Source organism: Doryrhamphus excisus, chromosome 5, assembly GCF_030265055.1.
Source record: "Doryrhamphus excisus isolate RoL2022-K1 chromosome 5, RoL_Dexc_1.0, whole genome shotgun sequence".
NCBI lineage: Eukaryota > Metazoa > Chordata > Actinopteri > Syngnathiformes > Syngnathidae > Doryrhamphus > Doryrhamphus excisus.
The window spans coordinates 9,913,532-9,936,164 of record NC_080470.1 but is presented as its reverse complement, the minus strand read 5'-3'; the positions used below and the strand labels follow the sequence as shown (position 1 = coordinate 9,936,164).

The window sequence follows — 22,633 nt, the reverse complement described above, 5'->3', positions numbered from 1 at the left end:
GAGGTATGCGCCGTCCATGGGCCCCTCCCTCCCATTGAGAACGAGAACATTGATGTCATTTGTATAAATATTATGAGATGGTTCTCTGTGTGCCTGACCCCACCGACTGTAAACACCGCACTGGGAGCTCAACACTGTTCGTGTGCCGAGAAGCTGATGAAACTTATATTGTTTGTGTCCCAAGAATAATGTGGACTCAGCTAAGCACAGATTGTCTGCAAAGAGTTCCTCCAGCGACTTACCACATGCTGCCAGAGGAGTCCCTTTCTCCAAAAGCGCTGTAGGATCCATCCTGACGTTTGTAGGTCAGTTGTCTCTGGTAACCTGGATGTGAGTAAAGAGGAAATATTGTAGTAAAGTCATGTGATGAAGTTATGTGAAGTATTCTAAGTCCAGCGTCACCATATGCAGTCACTTAGCACAGTGGTGTGGTTTTAATGGAAAACTGCTTTTTCAAAAATGTTGACCATCATCAACAATCCTTCTGTGAGACGTGAACACATGTCTTTCGCTTTTCTAAAGATAAAAAAGCAGATAAAAAGACTTCTCTCCCCAAAAAAAGTGCAAAACAAAAAGTGCAGACAATGCTCAATTTACAAATAAAGTTATTAACCAAGCTACAGTGACATTGTTATTATTCATTCATTCATTTTCTACCGGTTATCCTCACAAGGGTTGCGGGTGTGCTGGAGCCTATCCCAGCTGTACACCCTGGACTGGTCGCCATCCAATTACAGGGCACATATAGAAAAACAACCATTCACACTCACATTCATACCTATGGACAATTTGGAGTCGCCAATTAACCTAGCATGTTTTTAGAATGTGGGAGGAAACCATATCGTATGTGAAATCAATGCGCCCAGGAAACATTTTTTGGTAATGAATAAATGGAGCAAAATACATCAAAATTGTATGTATTAAATGTTATCATGAGTGTACCAGTTACTATATGGTTACAGCATGTACACTTATAAAACCGTAAAACCTTGTTGGTGGATTTTAGGAGGTGTTTTAATGGTGTGCTTTCTACATGCCATAGGTAATGTACCATTACGTGCAGTAATGAGCTAGCTAATTTTAGCTGTTTTTATATCTTTAGAACACACAGAAAAGAGAGACATATGTGGTCATGTTTCACATAAGGATTGTGGATGATGGCCAAAATGAAAAAAGTGCAGTTTTCCTTTAAGCTTTATATGGATTAATTTCTTTTTGTTGTTATTTAATGGCTTCTGCTATTAGAAGTCACTTTTTCAGACTTCAGGTCGCTAGATGCCCATGATGTTACTGACACTGGAGTGCCCCAATGGGGTGTGTGGGTCAGTGGCTAGTTGTTGTTGTCATTATGTGAATGAATGAATGAATGAATAATTGGAGTGTTCAACTTTGAAGGTTAGATTAGCTTATGTGAGTTTGTTGGAAATGACCTGCAACCCCTTCAACGCATCATTCCTGTAATCCAGAGTATTCATTGCCAACAAGGTCAAAGTTTCCACCGAAGTTCCTGATTCTACTTTCCTTCCTTTTGCTCTTTTTGCACAGTGGGCCAACAAGGGAATTGAGTTGTTGAGAGGCGCTTTCTGAGAACTGTGAAGTTTTAACAGCTGCTACAACTAACCGGTGGGAGGTCAGTGGGAAATCCTCATGGATAGGCAGGAGGCATCTGCAGTCCCGTTGGCTAATTCTTACATTTTGATTTTTTTACACAAATGATGCAACAATAGACCTAATGCAAAGGTCCAGTGTGTAAACAGAAATGTACCTTGCAACAGGTAATCTATGGCCTCATTCTCCACCTCCAGGCTGAGCTGTCGGGTCTTCTGGAGGTATTTGAGCACAAAAACGTTGGGTGCAAAGTGGATCATGTTCTGCTCCCCACACCCGAACGGCAGTCGCAGCAGCTTGTCCAGATTATTCAGCGTTGGTCCCATGACATCCCCTAAAACATGGGTGACACAATCGTTCAGATGACTTAAGGATTTGGATACAATGGGCTCTAATTTTGTAGACCAGGCACAGGCGTAAATTTCGTAAGCAGCACAGTCTGGCGCAAGGGAAATAAGGTCCTTTGAATAGCCATAAAAAATGGTGGCTTTTGTGCAACACTGTAAGACTTACCAATCATGAATGCATTGGCCCTCTCAGACCCAGGCACCATGTTGTGTGGGACCCCCAGAGTGAAAGCTTCATTGTGGTTCTCATCCGAGTCTTCTTTTCTCCAGATTTTAAACTCTCCAACCGAGCCCCAGCCCGTGGAGAAGCCTATGTGTCGAATCTTGTTGAGGAAAAAAAAAAACACAATTATTCGAATTATCTTCAGGAAAAATGTCGACAGGTGGTAATCTTTTGGTTTTTGAAAGTCACACCTGTGAAGGGGTTGTGCCAGACCACTGAAGGATTACTGATGCATTGGACGGATATAAACCATGGCCCACCTGAGAATAGAATAAAGTAGAAAAGAAATAATGATTGGAATATATTGTGATGCCCTTGGTGGACAGTGTGCAGTGAACGCATCAGCGTGCCAGCCAATGAATGGCAACCAAAGCAAAAGGCCCTGGATGACATCAGATGGTAAAGCGTGACCTTACGAGAGGACCCGCCTGTAAACGTGGCGCCAGGCCTCCTGTGAACTGCTTGGCCTTTCTCACTTGGTTTCCTGTGGTGTCTCATAATCTGAAGCCCAATTTGTTGGTCTTGCTAGTGCAGGATATTTATTCACCAAGCCCATCTCAACAGGGGAGGGGTACACATTAAACATTTCTCAAGACTATCAAAATCAACCTGGTTTATATTCCGGAGAGGATCAAACATCTACCTGCACCAGACTTCCTTTCCAACTGATCCAGAAGCTGCGAAACTCGTCCCAGGAGAGGATGCCTGGTGTGGGGACGCTGACGAGTGCCTCGCCCATCTTGCCCAAGGAGATCCAGGAGCGGGAGTTCTGCCTTCCCCCGAGTACAATCTCAATCATCTCTGCGCTGTCGTGGGGTGTGGGGGAGAGGGCAAAATGGGCATCGTTGTGCGTCTTCACGGCCACCTGGAAATGGTTCATCTTGGCTGGCTTCTTCACGTACTGGTACTCGTACTTGTTGGGGGTTGAGATGTGGATTCTCTCTGATGATATTAATAACATTCTCAGGTTTTGTAAAGTCTATCACATGACCATGGTACTTTCTAATATGGTGGTCAATTATCATGTTTCTCTAAAATGGCATAACACTTCACAGTGTCACAGTGAAAAATTACAATTAATTTCATTTTCATTCATGCATTAAATCATTTGAACATAACATACAGTATCACCATGCTTGTTTCTCAGCATTTCCACCCTTTATTGAACCTATTATTGAAATAGGTTCATCACTGACTGAATAAACATCCAATACTGCACATCAATGTATGTCCTCACTTACCATTGGGACAGAAGAAGACACTATAGGTATATTCTCTGGGCAGACCTTCTGGCTGCAAGGAAGGGGAGGAAATGAGAACACAGAAAAACGAGTGATTTTGTGTCTCATCTAATACTACAGTATATTCCAGAGGTGGTAGTCTCAGGTCTTTAACCCTACCACACAAGTAAATATAAGGCAAGTCAAGTCTGGTCCAAAGTTATAGGCATGAAATGCACATCAAATCGTTTTTTACAGAGAGATTTACCCCATTTATTATACATAAAACATATTTCTATGTGTGATTAAATGTGATTAATTGTGAGTTAACTGTGAACAAAGTGGGATTAATCTCAATCAAATATTTTAATCGATTGACAGCCCTATTTAGAATACAAAAAATGCATTGTAGGCCAACTAGCCTGCTAATGGTTAAAGGATGGGCGTCTCTTGTGTCCCTGTAGTGATCCCATAGCCTGCGTATTAGAGTTGAGCAGTGGGGTGTAAACAAAGAATAACAGGAGTGTAAAAGTGACTATGAGGTGTTATTTCATGTTTATATAATAATAATAATAATAATAATAATAATAATAATAATACATTTTATTTGTATAATGCTTTTCAAAATACTCAGACACTTTACAGAAAAATGGAGTTGAATAAAAACAAGTAAACAGAGTAAAAGATACATTAAAATACAACATTCATTCGTTAATACACAGTTAAAACATGAGTAAACGCGGGGTGGGGCTTTTATATGGCTCTAATAATGGTAAATGCTAATAATGGTAAAGATTGTATATATATATATATATATATATATATATATATATATATATATATATATATATTAGGGTGGCCCTTATTTTCGAAAGTTTGAAAATTCAGTCTCCAAACCCGGATTCTTGTTCCACTCCATGAGAAAACCACGCGAGTAATTTTTTTTTTTAATCGAATAATATTTACCCGGTGCTCAACAACCTTAAAGTTTTACTATATAAGATCAATGAGTCGATGGGAGCCGTGTACTCCAGGGAGCCTGATGGAGGAGAACACAAGAGGACAGCGGTGGGGGATTTTGCACAGATGCAGTCGTAGCACAGTAAAGGGCCTTTCATGTGTGATAGTCATTTGTTTTTGGCTATACCTCATTTTATGTCAATATTCTAGTAAATAGTATTTTGGTGAACCTTACAAGTTGGTGGTGCAACCAGCAGATATCCAGCAGATATAATTTGTAAATGAGAGATTTGCTTTTATGGTACAATGGCATCAGTTTTATCAGAACTGAATTACATGTTCTTGAGGCGAGGAAGATTTTTTTTGTTTCTACAGATGTTTTGTATTTGTCAAAACATGTTGAAATAGAAGTATTCTGGTCACTAGGCGGCATGAATTACATTACATACATTACATTACCTTGGTTCTCTTCTAATTCTGTGTGGAAGTGGCTTAATTTTAGGATAAATTAATTTGTTAGCTAATTTGTTAGCCCGCTGGCTGGCTTGATAAGAGTTGAACAATGTGTAAAGATGAATAACAGGAGTGTAAAGGTTTTGGTTATTGGTTTGTTATGTCATGCCTAGAGGGCTCTAATAATTTTTGAAATTGTATTTAGAAAGTCAGAAACGGGTTTTCTATGCTGTAGCTATGAAAATATTTGATTTGCTACTTATTATTTATTTATCGTAGTCGGGTCTGAAACCAATTAACTCTATAGTGGAACCTCTAAAGTCAAATGCCTCTAAAGTCATCCAATTTGACCAAATTTACAGAGAAAAATGGATTAGAAAGTCACAAAGAAATGTTTAAATCATACTTAATTATTTCCATTTCAGTTAACTAAAATGTTGAATAAGAATAAGATTGCCTCGGTTGTTTGTATGTACCCTGTGATTGGCTCGCAACCAGTCTAGGGTGTACCCCGCCTCTCGCTCGAAGACAGCTGGGATAGGCTCCAGCGGCAGAAAATGAATGAATGAATGAATGAATGAATAGCGCCTTTCTTATTTTTACTCTCGCCTGCACAGTTTGACAATTGAATAGATACGGCAAACATGTATTTAAATCAGAAGTAACTAATGGCTGTCCTTTAATTTATCTCTGAAGTCATATGATTCAAAATTCAGTTTATAAAGAAAATTGGCCCTGTAAAGTTCCACAAAAATTCCATCGTAACTTATCTTATTTTTAACTTTATAGAGGGGGACCCGGAGTGCTTGTGACTAGCGTTCGCTGAGTAAAATTTCAGAGTCGTTGAGCACCGGTTAAATATATTCCGATTTCAACGAAACTTTGCACAGCACGTTTCTGGGTCAAAAGGAACAAGAATCCGGGTTTGGAGCATAGACATTATTCGTTTGAAATTTCACCCCCTTACAGAGGGCCACCCTAATATATATATATATATATATATATATATATATATATATATATATATATATATATATATATATATATATATATATATATATATATATATATATATATATATATATATGGTAAAATACAGCAGTACAGTGCTTCTCTCATACCTCCACAAGGACAGTCCTACGAACAAAATCCAGGCCAGTGGGTGACCTTCTTTCCTCCAAATCGTTTCCTGTTTTGCCTGATTGGGGTGTGTCTGAACAGCAGTTTGGTTCACTGTAGGCAATGGCCCGGGCTGTTGAGCAACAGGGAATACAACCATAAGTTCGCCTTATTGTGGTTTAATAACAATTATTGCACTCCACTATGTTTCTATTCATTTCTTTATGCATTTTGTACACTGTACACAAACTAAGTGGTTCTAAGTTGAGCAAAGGTCACTAAACATAATTTTTATCATCATTATTAATTGCCATAAGATCTAAGAGATGAGTCTTACGCAGCAGACAAGGCTATTTCTCGTAAAACATACAGCACATTGCACAAGACAAACATGCCTGCACAAGGACCCTCGCATTGGAAATGTGGCCATGGGCCAGTGGCGTCTCATTGTGTGTGTGTACTGAGAGGGAAACACAAGGGGGACCAAGGGGAGAAGGAGTGAGGCCATGGGGGGCCCATTGACCACGAGTGACCTGCAAACTCATCAACATGCCACTTGTGTCACAGCACAGCTGTGGCGGCTCCCCCGCTGCTGGCCTGCTTTGTTCTCACATGCGCCCAGGAGGGGAATGTTTGTACCTCGAGGTGGGCGAGCAGATCACACACGTACACACACAGACTGCAGGGCATGGCTTCTCTTTAGGGCTTCAAGGGCTTCATGCTGTAGAGGTCCTGGTCCTGTCCTGGTGCCAGTATGTTATATTACTGTGGTTGGAGCTTGCAGTGGCTTAGATCTCTCTCTCCCTCATCATTCCTCCTCCTTTGCTGCAGAAGCTGCTCATCACCATGGCTCCTGTGCTCAAACTGGCTTCCTAAGGCACCTATGGTTTGGTTGGCCGGCCAGTCCTGGGAAAGTTCACCATTGTTCCATGTTTCACCATTTGTGGATAATGGCTCTCACTGTGTTTAGCTGGAGTCCCAAAGTTTTGGAAATGTCTTTATAACGTTTTCCATTTCAACTCGGGTGTCAACCACAGTTTAACGTTAACTTTTTCACACAAGGCCATGTATGTTTCAGTTTTTTTTCTCCCTTAATAATAAAAAGTTTCATTTAAAAACTGCATTTTGTGTTCAGTTTTGTTGGCCAATAGTGGTTAGCACACAGGCCACCCAGCGAGGAGACCTGAATTTGATTCCACCCTGTGGAGTTTGCATGTTCTTCCCGTGCATGTGTGGGTTTTGTCCGGGTACTCTGGTTTCCTCCCACATTCCAAAATCATGCTAGGTTAATTGGAGACTCCAAATTGTCCATAGGTATGAATGTGAGTGTGAATAGTTGTTTGTCTATATGTGCCCTGTGATTGGCTGGTGACCAGACCAGGGTGTACCCCGCCTCTCGCCCGAAGACAGCTGGGATAGGCACGCCCGCAACCCTCGTGAGAATAAGCGGAAGAAAATGAATGAATATATTATTATATATTTAAGTCTAATTATCTAAAACATATAAGTGTGACAAGAATGCAAAAAAATAGCAAATCAGGAAGGGGGCGTCTGGGATGCAATGGGGGCAAATGCTATGTGTTGTGCCAAAGGTTACGGCAGGGTGAACAAATAAACTACCAAATTGTGGGCTATATGTTGATACCTGTGATGTTTGCAGGGCCTAGTTCACTGAAAGCCAACACGATGATGGTCGGTGTGGCTTCCCCAGGAGCCACGCATTTCTTCCTGGTGAGGTGGTGCTTTCCTGGATGACCAATAAACTTAATGCCCTTCGGAACCGTCACTTTAATGTGAACCTGGAAAAAAGAAGACGTAAAAAAGCAGGAGGTAAACAATAATTCTCAGCGTCCCCCTCCCTCATATGCTGTGCTCTCGCCAGGGAGATCTCTTTAAATTTTTCATGTTGACTGAGTCATACTTCTCCAGGTCTTCTCAGGATTAAATTCCACTCATTGTCCAACTCTCATAACAAGAATGCCCTTTTGTCCAGACCCCAGAAGTCATAAATTACAGGAGCAGAAGATATAGGAATCGCATGTTGCTGGGACGGACATCAAAGGAAAGGAATACGCCGCTTTGCATCTTCATCTAACACGAAATCAGAGCAAGGCACGCATCTGCGAAAATCATGATGTCATCTCGTCAGAGTACGGCATGAACCCATTTAAGATCAACATGGAACTGATAGAGGCTCTTCTGAAGGACGGAATAATCTATCTTCCTCATTAGCAATTAAATGGAAACACCTATTCCACAACCCTCAGACTGTGTTTGATTTAGGCTTATGTAGCATTCACATTTCAGCTCAAACAGTAAGCCTAAATGCAAAAACAAAGAGTAGTTTTAAAGTTCAGGAAGCTTCTTATACACTTTATCTCTGTCAACCATCATCATACCTCAGCACATGTGGGTAGATAGTTGTATACGGTCAGTGGAACTTTGGTTTGCTCCCCTCGGATCAAACTGTAAGGCAACGTGAAGTCAGCAAAGAAGGACTTGAAGGTGCGAAGCTCCGTTCTCTTTGCCAAACCCAGCCCCTTCTCTGTCGACAGGCCGATGGCTTCTGTGACCCATGTGGTGATGGAATCGGGCACTTCCAGTTGCAGCTCGGCTTCGCCTGTTTCAGCGCTGTGGGTGACATGGGAAAGGCACCTGTGTCAATATAAACTGTGCTGAGTATAAAAAGGTAAATACATGTTTAAAACTCTGTTTGATCAAAACCTGCTTTAATAGACTTTAAGGGAAGTCTGAGCTTTGCTCGCTTACAGGAAATTAAGTAGAAGTGAATTTTTTCCAAAGGCGTATGTTTCATTTATATTGGCTGATAATGAATAGACGCAGTTGTTATGAGACTGACAGCTTGGTCCATGACGGATATTTTAGCACATTCAACAGCTTCTGAACCAACAGAACCAGACTCGACTGGATTTCTTTCATCCCGCGCACTTTGCTCCAATCGCACTTGCTCAAAAATTGATCAGGTTTGACATACCTGATATTGAAGCAGTGCCACACCCATGTCTCCGGAAAGAATGTACGCCTCCGCTTCTCAGGTCTGCGAGCCAAACACAAGCTGACATCAGTAAAAGGCCTCAGCTGCTCACAATAAAACAACACCATAAAAGGAAACTGTGATTTATTCGGGATTTGCACGCTGACATTCTACTAAGTCGCATCATGTGTTTAATGTTCATCACCAAAATGAGTAGCATTAAGGAATGTCGGCAGGGAATACAGTACGAGCAATCAGATCTTAATGCCTTTGTTTTTCTCTGCTCGTCCATTCTCGGAGAGCTGATTGAACACCGAGATGTTTGGGTCATGAAGTGACTATTCCTCTCCTTTTGTTGCTTAGTATAAAAACAGATCATTTGTGCATTTTTGCCACATACTATTAATGACTCTGTATTGTTATTGTATATTTTATGTAACTTAAAACAACCTGACAAAATCAAATTTGCTCTTGTTGAGCTGAAATCCCTCAAGGAATCTGAGGACTAATCATTGGTTAATAGCCACAGAATATCAGAACTACATGTAAACATTAGAGCTGTGAGCGGTACACAGATGGAATTCAATGAACCGCAGCTCTCCAGTGGAAGTAGCACTCGTGCGGCCATCGATGATGCTACCACCGCTATGCTAGACTGTGTGATACAGTAAGTCGCAATGACACCAACACCATCTCACATTAGCTACTCATTGCTTACAGGAAGGCACATACCTGATAAGAATGCGAGAGTGCGTGGCAGACACTAAGGTAGAACTGTGTGGTTGAAAAGCAGGAACAGCCTCATCGGTGTACATGCCTCCACTCTGTCGGTGGTTCAAACTCACCACGTCAGTCATCACTACAAGGCCGGTTTCCTGTGTTTAACATACACAGAGATAAGTGCATATACATCAGGATTAAGATTGCATTACCAGAAATGGTGCAGGTTCCTGGGTTCTCACTGTGAAAGCAAAGCGCGCATCCTTAGTGATGTCCCAGTGCCACGGAAACACAGATGAACGCCTGCGTCTCTTTGACAACAACCCAGGCCACCAAAAGTGTCCGTCATCTTTCGGTATGCCAATGGCGTCGGATACGTCAAAGTCTGCCAGTTCTTTGAACACCTGAGGAACAACATTGACACAATTGTGAAAATCGCAGATACAGTGCATGATCCTTCCTAGGTATTTGACTTAATTCAGATTTTTTAATTAAAATTAGATAAAAATAGGTCTAATATGAGCTAAATTCACAAAATGCTATTCACCAATATAATAACAATATACCCTTCCTAAATATTGTATGAGTTTTTTATTTGGTTTTTGTGTGTGTTATTCAATTTAACAACATTATACCTTTTTTTGCCCAAAACTTGGTCCTTCCTAAATATTTAATGTTGTTTATGTGTTTTCCTTCATATAATATTTAAATTAAAATATTTTTTCCTAAATATTTAATGTATTTTTTCCTTTATATAATATTTAAATTAAAATATTTTTCCTATATATTGGACTAAAAAAAATAATAATAATGAGGCAAAAACAATTAAATGATTTGACGTTGTGATGAACACCTTGCACTAATTCAAAATTAATTATACTGTCTATGATTATCATTATCATCATTGTGATGGAGAATTGCATTGCATCACATCAGTATAACTGACCAACCTTGTCAGGAGTCAGTTGGAAGTCCGGCTTTAACAAGTAAAGGCTTTTATCCACAGTGGCCACGCAAACACAGGAGCCCCTCTCTCCATGGACATTCACAGTCAGGGGGTCACCTGGCATGGACTCATTGGCGGACAGGGAGATAGACACCTATTATGCGAACAACATAGAAAAGTACACTGAATAGCTAAATGCATCTTATATTATGGAGTAGCAGTATGTTGTGGAGTATGGAAACGAGAGTCATCAAGAGTCAATCGGGCAATTTACCCACATCAAAACTCATTTTCAGCATTCCGTAGTCACAAATTAGTCCAGTTAATCAGTTCCACTGCCCTCCTTTGACCAATGTGCAACCTGTCATCCTCTCCTGTCACGACCCCACTCATCTGTCTGCAGCCTGTACGGTCTCTGTCTCGTCATGCCTTGGCAACCCTCAACTCCTCCCTCACGCACCATGTCAGACTCCTCCACCGATGAGAAAGTGTTGTAAAGACATACCAGGGAGCTGTAAATACTTCAGGGACTTAACTCCACCTAATGCAGGCAGGAACCAAACCCAACACAGCTGTTTGTTTACTGCAGTGAAGGAACTGGTGTATGGGCATGGCTCCAGAACGCATGCGGCTTGACATTATTTATGAACAATGCATACATCCTATTGATTCCACACATTATAGATCAATCTGTGAGGAGTTAGTGTGGGTTCACACTACATATCTTAATTTATCCTGTCCATTTAAACAGACGCATGTCTGAAACAAATAAACATGTGAGGATAAGCGGCATAGAAAATGGATGGATGGAAGAAAGTTATTACAAACAACCAGTGAACTGAAATAAGCTGTCCATTGGTTGATTAAAAGCTTAAGACCATAGCAAAAAACAACAACCCCCCCCCCCCCTAAAAAAAAGAAAAAAAAATATATTGGAAAAGCTACCCATTACCGATAGCAACCCCATGTATGGTTATGTAGACACAAACCTTGTTCTCAAAAGTGGGATGGATGGGGATTTGCACACTGTCCGTGACACCCTCACCGTTCTCCCTCACGTAGTAGACGAGCAGGCGGCTGAGCGGCGCCATGGTGTAACTGACGGGGAAGCGTAGGTACGACACGCAGCTGTCCATCTTGGTTTGTGAGGAATAACCTGCAACACAACATCAACACTTAATAAGGACCGAGGATGGTGTTTTGACAGTACTATTTACCTGAGGTGGACACAGGCGAACGGGTGGTGTGGATATTTTTGTCAAAAGTGACCGTGGCTCTTTTTCCTCTGTGGGAGGCGGTGAGGTTGGCCAGCTGCTGGCCTGAGATGATAATGTTGCCCCTTGAGGCCACCTCGTAGTGCAGGGTAAAGTTGCACGGACATGTGGATTTGAGAGCCACTTCTGCCTCTTGACCGACCTGTGCACATAGAAAGATAAACCTAATGAGGTCGCCAATGCATATTTTTGGACTGAAAAGCAGGCAGAACAAACCTTGAGTGGTGCGTCGGGGGCCTGGATTTGGATGTGACACCTGCTAGGAGAGTACCAGCTACTGATGGACAGGTAGTTTGGCAGGTACTGGTCCCCAACTGACTTCCCTTCGATCGAAGTCACTTTTGTCTATATCCCCCAAAACACACTAAACCATCAGTTCATCTGTCTCAACATGCTTTTGTGTCAAAACACAATGGCCACTGACCTCTAGCCATACATACTGGGCCGCAGTTGGGATTGAGGGGATCTCAAAAGTGGCCTGGCCGTCAATGGAGATCAGTTCACTGGTGTAGACATTGTCTTTTGGGGTCAGCTCCGCCTTCACTCGTACCCGCACACCATCAGCTGGGCTTCCATCAGGGTAGGTCACCTCAATCTAAACCAAAAGGTCCATGGTATTAATCCAAATAACACCATCCACAGTCGCTACATTAAAAACTAATCATCAGTTTGTCTTACCTTGCCTTTGTAAGGCAGACCTGGCTTGAACTGTTTGCGTGTGTCTTTGGAGTAGCGAATGTCAATAAGCTGCTTATGGACCGGTGTGGAATCGTCAAAGGTGGTTTGCCGGCTTCCATCCGTGCTGGTGAGTGAGGCCCAGATGCTCACGGTGCCCCTGAAGTGGTCAGCCACATCCAGGGGCATCATGTCTTTTACGCACAGGCTGAAGTTGGCCGATCCTTTAATCTGATAACAGTGAAGCAGCACTTGGGTACCATTAACGTGTCTAACGTAATCCCAATAACAACAGTTTTATGTACTTCCTGTGAAATAATAACAGTTACAGTATCTTAGCAATCATATACATACTGAAACTTTTATGATGGAGTGAAATTACGGTAGCTTGGGTTTTGAAACAATATTTCTCATAGGAAATAATGGATTATAATCAGTTACAAGGTCAAACTGTCTTGCAAGTGTAAAAAGTGTAAAATTAGTTAAGCACTGTCTTGCAGGTTTGAGTGTAAGTTCCGGGGTCTTCTTTTACTGGCCCTAATTTTGGGGGGGAGTAAGGGTTACAAAAACAAAAATCCAAATAGAAAATCAGAGATTAGATTTGACACTTTGATGAATGGAGGTTTTGTGCAACGTTCAAGGCACATTTTAATCAGATTCCAAACTACAAACTGTACAACATTGACTTCCGAGGTTCCAGTATACAAATACTGTCTTCTGTCTGATCTTTATTCCTGTATTTAATTATTCATGTTAACTCTCCAAGCATGAGGATGACAAATAAACTGACCTCCATGGATTTGATGACAGGATGGCCCATTTCATGTCGATAGTAGCCCACTCCATTTACTGTCATGTTGACAGTCAACTTCCCCGAAACTGATTTTCCAAACGTGTACCTGTGGAATATACACTACACATTTTACCTATAGAGAACAGGATTTGGTAACTATTTGTGCAAAAAGCAATATCTTGTAGTTAGGAAATAACTGACTAGTTTTACTGTGTTTGGGAATGAAACAAAGAATATTTGATTGTCATTTTATAAACTCTGACTGCATTGATACAATTAGAACAGTTTATGATGTACATTACTGCCTTCTAAAGGACTTGACTGGAGTGGAATCGTGCAATGTGCAATTGTGATGTGCAACTTATGATTGTTTTCACAATCAATTCACTCAATCACTTTATGATTTTTTTCTGGGATTAGTTATCTGATTGTGAGATGCCACGTCACTGTGTAAAATGGCAGTATCCCTTGTTTCTGAATAAAAAGCACAGACTATCAAATGCTAGCTCTAATATTACAACCGATGCAGCTATTTTTGCAGGATCTCTGTGTGAAAGTGGCTGGCAAAATGACTTACCGAGCCCGGACGGTAGCCTGCTCACATGTGTTGAGATCACGGATGTAACGAGGTGGTTCGATTACTAACTCAAACTTGGGCATGACTGTGAGAGAGGGAACAGAATGAATATATACAGAGTAATTGGAAGGTGAGGATACTTCAGACAAAAACGGTTCTAACCATATTTCTGCACTTCAAATGATTTATTGTATGTGTGGCCCTGCACCTCCACAAAGATAAACCACTCTCCAAACACAGGCTGGTCCGACAGCGGGAAACTCATGTTGACAATCCCTGCAAGGGAGAAAATTTGTGTTTAGATAAGAATTACATGTCAAGTCTTGCACTTTTAGGTCTGTGTTGTTGTTTATTTCTATTGCCCTATAGAAATGGTCATAAAAATATACATGGCTTACCACAGCAGATAGATTTAAGACCCTTCCACTGCACCATCCTGGATCCCCTTGGATCCTAAAAGAAAATATCCAGACATCATATATAGGAAATACCTGACAGTGGAGCTCTGGTTCTTATCTCAGAGCACTATCAGAATTTTTTCCTCAGGGTACAGACACACTGGCTACAAGCAAATGGTAAGCTACAATGTTAGCTACACCTGCCCGCACAAACTAATTAAATCCAACACACAAATCCCGCCTTTACTCAAATAATAAAGCTAGGTCTTTGAGTTAGTGTGATTTGTAGCTGTGTACAACTGCACTGGCTCACATTGATAATGTCAATCAAAACAAAGCATTATTATCTTCAAGCAGAATGTTTCATATACAGTTTGTCTACGGGGAAAGTAAAGAGAAGGCCGCGTATACATATGATGGTGCGTGTTTATCCTTGCACTGTCTCAGAGAGCTTCCCTGTTTTCACTCTAACCAACATTGCCACCCGCCCCCCCAGCTCATGACCGGATGCGTGACCCCCGGTGTCAAACCCAGGGTGGTCCCACCTGACTCCACTCACCAGAATATAAGCCTCAACCTGCAAAAAGTATGGGGGAAAAAGAGAAAAAGACCACCAGATGTTAGGAATGAGAAACTCTTACAGCAACAAACATCAACAAAGTTCTAAAGTATATTTGGAAGTGATATTCTGACAGAAATGACCCCAATTTAGCCTCGTCCATGTACATTTCTATGCAACCAGTCACTGCTCTTAATCCTATCCTACCAGTTAGCTGTGGAAAAGTTACGAGACAAAAAGAAAAATCTTCCAAGAATAAACATATGTGCCCACCCATCCATTGCAGCCTGGTCATCCTGGAAGGGGGATTCAATTTAATAAGTAGAAATTGAGATAACAGAGCAGCAGTTTATTACTTATTATTACCTATTAAATGAGCAGCAACAAATTTAATATTAAATGGTAATGATAATGGTTTGATTTTATTTGAGCATGCATCAGGTTATAAAGGAATGCATCATATAATTATTCATTCTAATTCTGATAAAGAAGAAATTTTGCTTTATTTAATATTGAAGTATTTCTCGCCACCTTATGTTGTATATTTTTGATATGAGATTTATTAATTTTTTTCATCTATTATGATCCTGAGAAATCTATTTCCATTCACCTTTTCAATTTCAACTTTCAATGTGTCTTTTCTGCTATCGCCAAATAGCTTACTGCAGTAATACTTTGTTTTACTTAGGATAATCTATTTTTATTAAACCATCTTTTTAATATGGCCGTTTCACCCATGACCTTTTTCATTAAATAAAGAAGAAAAGTTACCTTGTCATTAACAGGCCTCAGGTCAGGTGTCACCGTGTAGACATTGATGAGCACTGAGGAAGACATACAAAGACAACATATTACATATTTTTATTTGATATTTCTCTTTTTGTTATTGTCGACTTATCATTGAGGAAACCATAGTGAACTAAGCACCCTGGAGAGAGATAGGTAGCACTGCCTTTGGGGCAAATACTTTCATATTATTGTCATTTTATTGGTGAGTATAAGCCATATTGTATTGAGCAGCCAACGTGTGTACCCCTTTGTTGCTAGAAAGGAAAAGCATAAACACATAAAAACCTGCGTAGATGCTCACTTAGCTGAAGTCTAACAAGATTTGATGGCAGCTTGACTTTTGTGCTACTTCAGGTACATTTATAGGATTATTACATTACGATATTCACTTGACTGCATCTTTATTTTATATATTTCTGGTGACTCATGCCTACAAAAAAAACATATTATCTGATAAGAGAAACCTTTTTGTTTGGGTTTGTAGACAGGCTTGTCGGTCAGGATGAACACAGCCGTGCCCTTGTTCTCTACTGTGACGGTGGTGTAGTTGTGGAAGATGTAACCTCCCTCTGTGAGGTGACGGTTCCCCCACAGCTTCAGATGAGCCTGGCCTCTCAGCCCAGAGGGAACCTGGTGGCACACAGATAGGATAAGGGCTGTTTTTACTAAAAGCAAATTAGGTCAATGGGGGAAGGATGATTGTAGGTTGCTATGGTGACACAATCTGACATGACTCTTATTGTGCTGTTTCAAAATGTGTTGATGCATTATTATCTTTGGAAAGGCAGAATTACAGGTATAGCTTTGGTACTGGACGTCAATAGATTGTGATATTGTATCTAATAAAGTGTTCATGGAATGTATATGTACTGTACATGATGATACATGGCCATCCAAACTGCTACTGTGCAGTTCTCACAGCTTAAACAAGCACATTGTTTATTTTATGTATTGTAGATAAGCAGCAGTTTGACTCACCTTCAGCTTGATGGTGCCTTTGTCTAAACACAAAAGAAAAGAGCAGTCGAGTAAGGTGCCACACTTGACAACTAAAAGCTCCTGCAGGTCATATTTGTGTGTTTGTGCTTATATGTGTTCATCGAGGCAATGTTTACTCACCGAGCACCAAGCCATGACTGTGCGCTACCGTCTGTCCCTTCACGGACAGCTGCACCTGCACGTGCGTTTCCGCCTTGGCGTTAAAGATGGTCACGCTGATGCTCTCTTCCACTCCCGCCCGAAAAACAGAGGGAGCAGCCACCAAATAGCCCCTTGGAGGAGAGACAGAGGATGGAGATGGAAGAGAAAAAAAAGGTTAGTGGTAAGCCATGCAACATTAGGTACACCTACACCTGTCTAATGAGACCCAATACAAAGAGATGCTGTATATCAGGGGTCTCAAACATGCGGCCCGCGAGCCAAATGTGGCCCGCAGGACACTAGTTTGAGGCCCTCACCTTGATATGAAAGTTTAATGTTAGTGCGGCCCGCGCAAGTTTGATATGGATGCTGTATGGTATCATGTACCCAGAAAAAATTATTACGTTTGATTAATGTTCATGTTAAAGGTTAAATAACTGTTAATAGTTATCCTCCCTATCCGTGTGGAAGTGGTAGGTTTTTGGCTATTTAAGTTTAAAGGAAATAACTTGAAGGCTACCATTTAGGTCGCTAGCTCTCTAGTTTGCGAGTTAGCATGTGTCTCAAGACCCTGAAGTTGCGCAATGTGTTGTAAATAAAAAAAAAGTATAAATGTGACTATAGTCGTGTTTTGTCATATCTACAGGGCTCTAATAATGCTTTGTTAATTTTAATCTGAAAAAAATAATTTGTCTACCCACCAAGTATATGTGGTTTCTTAAGTTTTTATTATTTGCCGTTTTATTATTATTATTATTATATTTATTTATTACTGATTGATTGATTTTCTTTATTCTTGATTTGTTTATTTTTCATCTTATTTTGTGCAGAAAAAAATTAAGATATTTGAGAACAGTGGAATGTTTTATCAGAGCTTTTATTGTAGAAAATTGGAACCAAAGCACTGAAAAAGTTTGTATATTTTTCTGTTTTTAATAAATATGTTTTTGTTTTTTTTTAACCTGATGCCTTGCCCAGACCTTAGCTCTAGTGGCCCCCAGGTAAATTGAGTTTCAGACCCCTGCTATCATATCAAAAATTCTGTCTCTTAACTGTCGGTCTGAAAGAGAGTTAGGTAAAGTTTAAGAGTAGTTTCAAACGCCACACAGGGGGGCAGGAGCAAATCAGGAGGGGTGCTCCTGCTTAATATCAGCTGACTGATCTCAAAGGTTCAACCCAACCTACTATGGAGATCTACCTCTAGCTCATGAATGATCAAATGGGCACCCCTGATCTAATGGTGAAAATAAATAACTGTTTCAAAAAATGTTGACGATAATATCAATTATCCACTCGCGCAGGGTGTACTCTCTCACCCAATGTCAGCTAGGATAGGCTCAAGCATATGCCCGCATTTGTGAGGCCTACACTTGTCCTATGCGTCCCTAGACACAGGGGTGATATCACTTCTCTTACTTCTGATACAGTATGTATTTCGTGTTTGGGGCCATTTCTTGTCATATACTGCCTCGTTCTTCTCAGAGCACATGCTGCTGATTGCAGAAACTGACACTGACACGCACAACAGCTGAAGCTTGGCAGAGGTCTACACTCTACTGCGTGCCATTCCATTCCATATATAGTATTAATATAAAAACTCTGAATGGGATCTATTATGTCAAGCATGAGAGATTCTTTATATTTGATATGTAACCCTTTATGTAGGCCTTCTAAAGTCCGATAAGCCCACTTGCTGGCTTTCCTACTGAAGACCACTCAAATTAGGAGTGCACACCCAGCCTGCATGCCTGAGAGAAGGATCAGGTGGTTGGCATTAAAGCGCTGCAGCATTACAGCCAGAGGCAAGTGCAGTTCCTGAGTCATGAGAAAATCCTCATGGAGGATAATAAGACCAAGAACTGGACACCTTTGATCTACAGAGCTAGGATCAGGTGTTTAGAAGTGATCACATGACCTTCACCAAGTTGTTATTGTTGCTTGAATTCCACTTTTTCCACCGTATGGATGTATTAAAAGTCTGACAAATGTTCTACTCTTCCTTCCTTTTGGAAGGCAGAAACATCTGAAGGTCACAACATCCATCCATTATGCATGCAGCAAGTGACAGTTATCCCAGTCATGACTGTGCTATAATAAGATTGCCTTCTTCAAGCAAAACATCGCACAAAAGAGCACAGCAGTGTTCCTTTAAATGCCACCACATGTTTAAAAACTATCCATATAATAAACATACGTACATACTGAGTCTATTTTTACACTTTTTACAAATGTACGTTCACACCGGGTTACTTACGCCTTGTCTTGAGCACAACTTGGGCTCAAGCTGCACGTGAACAAAGTCCACCAAAGGTTTAAAGCTGTCAAGAACCACAGCATTTTCTCCCCCCAAAAACCACGCCGATATCCTGCTTGTGCAATGAAAGAATCCTCGTCCTGGTGACCTTGCCTCCCTAGCCACACAAAAAAGTTGAATAAGCGTGATGACTTTTCAGAAACCCCACAGTCTATCCATTGAGCTCCATTGCTTGATTGGTGCGGCGATAAGAAGCAAAGATCAACTTTTCGTCATCACTCCTCTCCCATGTGTCTCCTTCTTCTCTTCTTCACCCGCCCCGGTTCCCTTCTCTCAGATTTCAACATAACAAATTGTCAACGCGTCCTCCCACTTCGCCGTGCAATCACAAAAGAGAGTGTTTAGCATTGAAGTCCACGCCGGAAGCAATGTAGTTGTTTTTGGGCGGACAAAGATCAGGTTGAGATCACTCAAGTCCGGCTCCCCTCGGCCTGACTGCAGAGTACTGACTGACTGACTGGAGCCTGGATGGAGCGAGGGGACGGCTCACATTAACATGCACATGTTCACATGGTTCTGGTGGTACCATGTAAAGACTAGAGAGGCTTCATCCTGATTTGCAAAACCACAAGTTACAGGAATACGGGATCTAAAGTAACCATTTACTTAACAAAAAAAACAAGCAAGTTAATGACAAAATGTTTTCACGCATTTTTTTCCTCGTTGGTTGGCAAGAACGATGAGTGCAAAGTTCTCTGCTGCCCCCAAGCGGCCACAGAGAAATTAACTTTGGTGCAAGTACTGTATTGCTGTGGTCAAATACAATATAGGCAACTTTATTACAACTTCTACTACTCTTCATTTCCATTTCACATATAAAATACTGGCACGCCAACAACACATTCTATACACAACCCAAAAACAACATTTATATGAGACTGTGATGGAAAATGCTATTTTTGTCAAGGGTCACAGGAAAAATAAAGTCAATAATCAAAGTCAACAAATGATGTTTGTAGCTTGCAGTGCTGTAGAACTTCACGGCATGAAACTGAAATGTTTCCTGATACATTTGGTATTTACGGAATGCAAGAAAGCTCTCAGTATGATGCAAATGTCTAATGTCTCAGATTGTAGATCAAAACTCCATTATGTTTGCAAAAGACAGAATTTTTTAGGTTGCTCTTGTTGCTGCGGGCATACCTCAACAAATACCTAAACTTCAGTCTTACAGTGTAGGCACTCATTATTTTAACCACTTCCTTTTTGTCAAGAACTGCCATGAACAATGTTTCCAACAGTGAGGTCCTTCTGTGTCTCCTCCACAATATTGTGATAAAGAGCACATCTTAGTTTTCCTTGCTCCGGCTCAGAGAAAGCAGCCTTGGAAAACACCACCTGATTTTCCTGATTGACCTCCAATCCATATGTCTGACAGAGAGTTGTCGTTAAAGAATTGTCCAAGGATAGCAGCTTAGACAGTCTGTCCAGGGGAAAGCGACAGTTTTTACTGTTGTAGCCGTGGCTGTATATCAATAACAGGTCCTTGCGGCTCGCCATCAGGTGGCGGTGTAGAGCGCAGCCCTGCAGGAAGGTCAGCCTGCTGGCATATTGCAGCAGACGCACAGGGTTTCGCTCCAGAAAGGCCCGGTTAATGGAGAGGGCAAGTGCTACAGCAGGGGAGCGGCGAAGCTGTGTTGGTTGCTCCATGATGTGCTGCATGGCACGAGATGACCCTGGTGGTGATTGAGTAAAGATAATACACTACATTTACTCTTCAGTTGACAATTGCATCTTTGTGCATGCACAGTGGAGACTCTCAAGTCCTACAATTTAGTGCTCAACCACAATTTTCTTGTTAGAAATACTTCAAAAGACAAAACTAGTCCAAACCATCATGGGTGATATCACCAAATGGAGACTTCAGCTCAGAGGTTGTCTAACCTTGTCATCTTTGTGAGTATTTATTTTTAACTACACATTTTTAGATTGATTTTCCCCTTGATTCGTTAATGCCACTAGGGGGCACTATCGCACTGCAAACACCTTTTTGTTCCCTCTCTACTACTATTGCTCCCCATTAGAGTAGTTTACTGTAGTTTGTGCAGTCTTCATCTACCAATGCAAACATGATGGAACATATACACAAAAATGGACAGGCAGTAGCAGTGATACGGCGGGAGCGATTGTGATGTAAATATATCACTCTTGCGAACGCAAATTGTTTTGAGAAGCCAAACTCTTTACTTAATTGGACATAATAAGTGGTTATTGTGGTTGAAGTTGTAGATAGGTTCGGTTCTTGTGCTAAATGTTGTAAGATTATGCATGTGCATCAAATAAAGTGTACAAATGTCAAAACTTAGAAACCCACCTAAGTTATACAGCAAACCGAGAGCCTGGAACTCTTCCTCGTGGGGATGCGGCTCTGTTCCGTGTGCGTAGCAGTCCAGCAGCCAGCTTAAGTTCTCCTGGAGGTGTGTGTCATTGATGCAAGGGTCATAAAGCCGAAGAGGCTCACCGCAAAGCCGGTAGGAGGCATAGATGAGAAAGCGTACAGTCCGCTCTAAAATGGCCACGCAGTCTGGGCCGTGCATCCTTTGGATGATCATGTCCTGCTTGACACTGCGCAGACGATCAAAAACAAAACTATACACCTGTAATGCAATATAGAAAAGATGTTGTTAGTGTTTACAGTATAGTATAGGATAGATAACTTATCTATATTTTCATATATGAAAAGCTACTAGCCTCAGTCCAAGGACACAGATGAGGAGACGCAGCAACCTCATCAATAAGATAACGCACAGTTTTCAACAACACAACAGGAGGTCGTAGGTCAGCGGAGTATGTAGCATTTTTCCCAGCTGCCGGTCTGGAATATTCCTTAACTGCGCGCATGGGGTCAACTTGGGGTCGCCGGTCTTTCTCTGTACCCGCTAGCATCTCAAACCGGTGCAGACGGTTCTGGGCCTCCCGCTTCTGCAATTCCACAGCAGGACACATGGTCTGGCAGATTCCTCTGGGTGTACTTTCCTCTTCATGCTGCTCTGGCTTGATGTCTCCTTTCACTTGTCTTACGTGGGATTTACCTCGGCCTCGTCCACGGCCCTGGTTCCGCCATCTCCTCTCTCCTCCTGCTGGCACATCCTTCCTCTGGGAGGTAGAGCTGAGGCAGACGTTTACATTACCATCATGTACTTTTAACTACAGGACATATGACACTGACCAGACATTACATACGCCTTTTCCCAAAAGTATTAAAAACACGAGTCGTGGAAGCCAATTTATGGATTTTTACTTTGATATTAAATACGAATGAGTCCTAAGACCTCAGGTTATTTAGATTTTACCTTAAATTAGCTGGCAAATAAACAAGCTAGCAAGCTACTACATCATCGTACGGCATAATGCCAGTTCTCCGACGTCTCAACACATACAAATGCTAAACATTAATGGATATCTAATGTAAATAAGACTATGCTGCTTGTATTAAAAATGTAAATGCTGGACGAGACCAATTTAAACTCACAGGCTACGAGGAGCACTCCGGCAGTTCATCGAAAAACACTTCTTCTTCGCC

The 22,633-nt window shown here is 41.3% G+C and overlaps 2 protein-coding genes across 5 annotated transcripts in view; both read right to left on the bottom strand.

The window, feature by feature from the left end:
- Positions 1-19,739, bottom strand: part of cpamd8 (C3 and PZP like alpha-2-macroglobulin domain containing 8) — a 35,905-nt gene extending 16,166 nt beyond the window's left edge. For both annotated transcript variants that reach the window (XM_058073627.1, XM_058073628.1), the window contains exons 1-28: positions 19,051-19,739; positions 16,776-16,927; positions 16,635-16,657; positions 16,121-16,286; positions 15,639-15,691; positions 14,868-14,885; positions 14,309-14,363; positions 14,073-14,186; positions 13,911-13,995; positions 13,331-13,439; positions 12,544-12,771; positions 12,290-12,460; positions 12,082-12,210; positions 11,809-12,007; positions 11,581-11,747; positions 10,596-10,745; positions 9,888-10,049; positions 9,658-9,800; positions 8,926-8,988; positions 8,330-8,561; positions 7,576-7,729; positions 5,933-6,063; positions 3,420-3,471; positions 2,822-3,120; positions 2,370-2,438; positions 2,122-2,278; positions 1,766-1,942; positions 243-324 (exon numbers count right to left, since the gene is read on the bottom strand). In XM_058073627.1, coding sequence (XP_057929610.1) covers positions 243-324; positions 1,766-1,942; positions 2,122-2,278; positions 2,370-2,438; positions 2,822-3,120; positions 3,420-3,471; positions 5,933-6,063; positions 7,576-7,729; positions 8,330-8,561; positions 8,926-8,988; positions 9,658-9,800; positions 9,888-10,049; positions 10,596-10,745; positions 11,581-11,747; positions 11,809-12,007; positions 12,082-12,210; positions 12,290-12,460; positions 12,544-12,771; positions 13,331-13,439; positions 13,911-13,995; positions 14,073-14,186; positions 14,309-14,363; positions 14,868-14,885; positions 15,639-15,691; positions 16,121-16,286; positions 16,635-16,657; positions 16,776-16,927; positions 19,051-19,133 — 3,623 coding nt within the window. In that variant the 5' untranslated portion in view covers positions 19,134-19,739. The remainder of the gene's footprint in view (positions 1-242; positions 325-1,765; positions 1,943-2,121; positions 2,279-2,369; positions 2,439-2,821; positions 3,121-3,419; positions 3,472-5,932; positions 6,064-7,575; positions 7,730-8,329; positions 8,562-8,925; positions 8,989-9,657; positions 9,801-9,887; positions 10,050-10,595; positions 10,746-11,580; positions 11,748-11,808; positions 12,008-12,081; positions 12,211-12,289; positions 12,461-12,543; positions 12,772-13,330; positions 13,440-13,910; positions 13,996-14,072; positions 14,187-14,308; positions 14,364-14,867; positions 14,886-15,638; positions 15,692-16,120; positions 16,287-16,634; positions 16,658-16,775; positions 16,928-19,050) is intronic.
- Positions 19,740-19,870: 131 nt separating this feature from the next.
- sac3d1 (SAC3 domain containing 1) lies at positions 19,871-22,633 on the bottom strand. Of its 3 annotated transcripts, none has more exons than XM_058073631.1 (5): positions 22,583-22,633; positions 22,143-22,219; positions 21,802-22,032; positions 21,425-21,707; positions 19,871-20,786 (listed from the first exon to the last, which is right to left on the bottom strand). In XM_058073631.1, exons 2-5 carry the CDS (start codon positions 22,197-22,199, stop codon positions 20,320-20,322), a joined length of 1,038 nt encoding a protein of 345 aa, XP_057929614.1. In that variant the 5' UTR covers positions 22,200-22,219; positions 22,583-22,633; the 3' UTR covers positions 19,871-20,319. The 3 variants fall into 3 exon arrangements, with proteins under 3 accessions (XP_057929614.1, XP_057929613.1, XP_057929612.1); XM_058073630.1 differs by lacking the exon at positions 22,583-22,633 and adding an exon at positions 22,280-22,485; XM_058073629.1 differs by having other exon boundaries at positions 21,802-22,219; positions 22,583-22,630.

What these genes read in the sequence shown, in the direction of transcription:
- sac3d1 (XM_058073629.1), bottom strand. Translation starts at nt 22,611, where the DNA reads ATGAACTGCCGGAGTGCTCCTCGTAGCCT. An exon ending in CGGAGTGCTCCTCGTAGCCT is followed by an intron (nt 22,220 to 22,582) that starts GTGAGTTTAAAT and finishes CGTCTGCCTCAG; the next exon opens with CTCTACCTCCCAGAGGAAGG. An exon ending in CGGTTTGCTGTATAACTTAG is followed by an intron (nt 20,787 to 21,424) that starts GTGGGTTTCTAA and finishes AATCACCACCAG; the next exon opens with GGTCATCTCGTGCCATGCAG.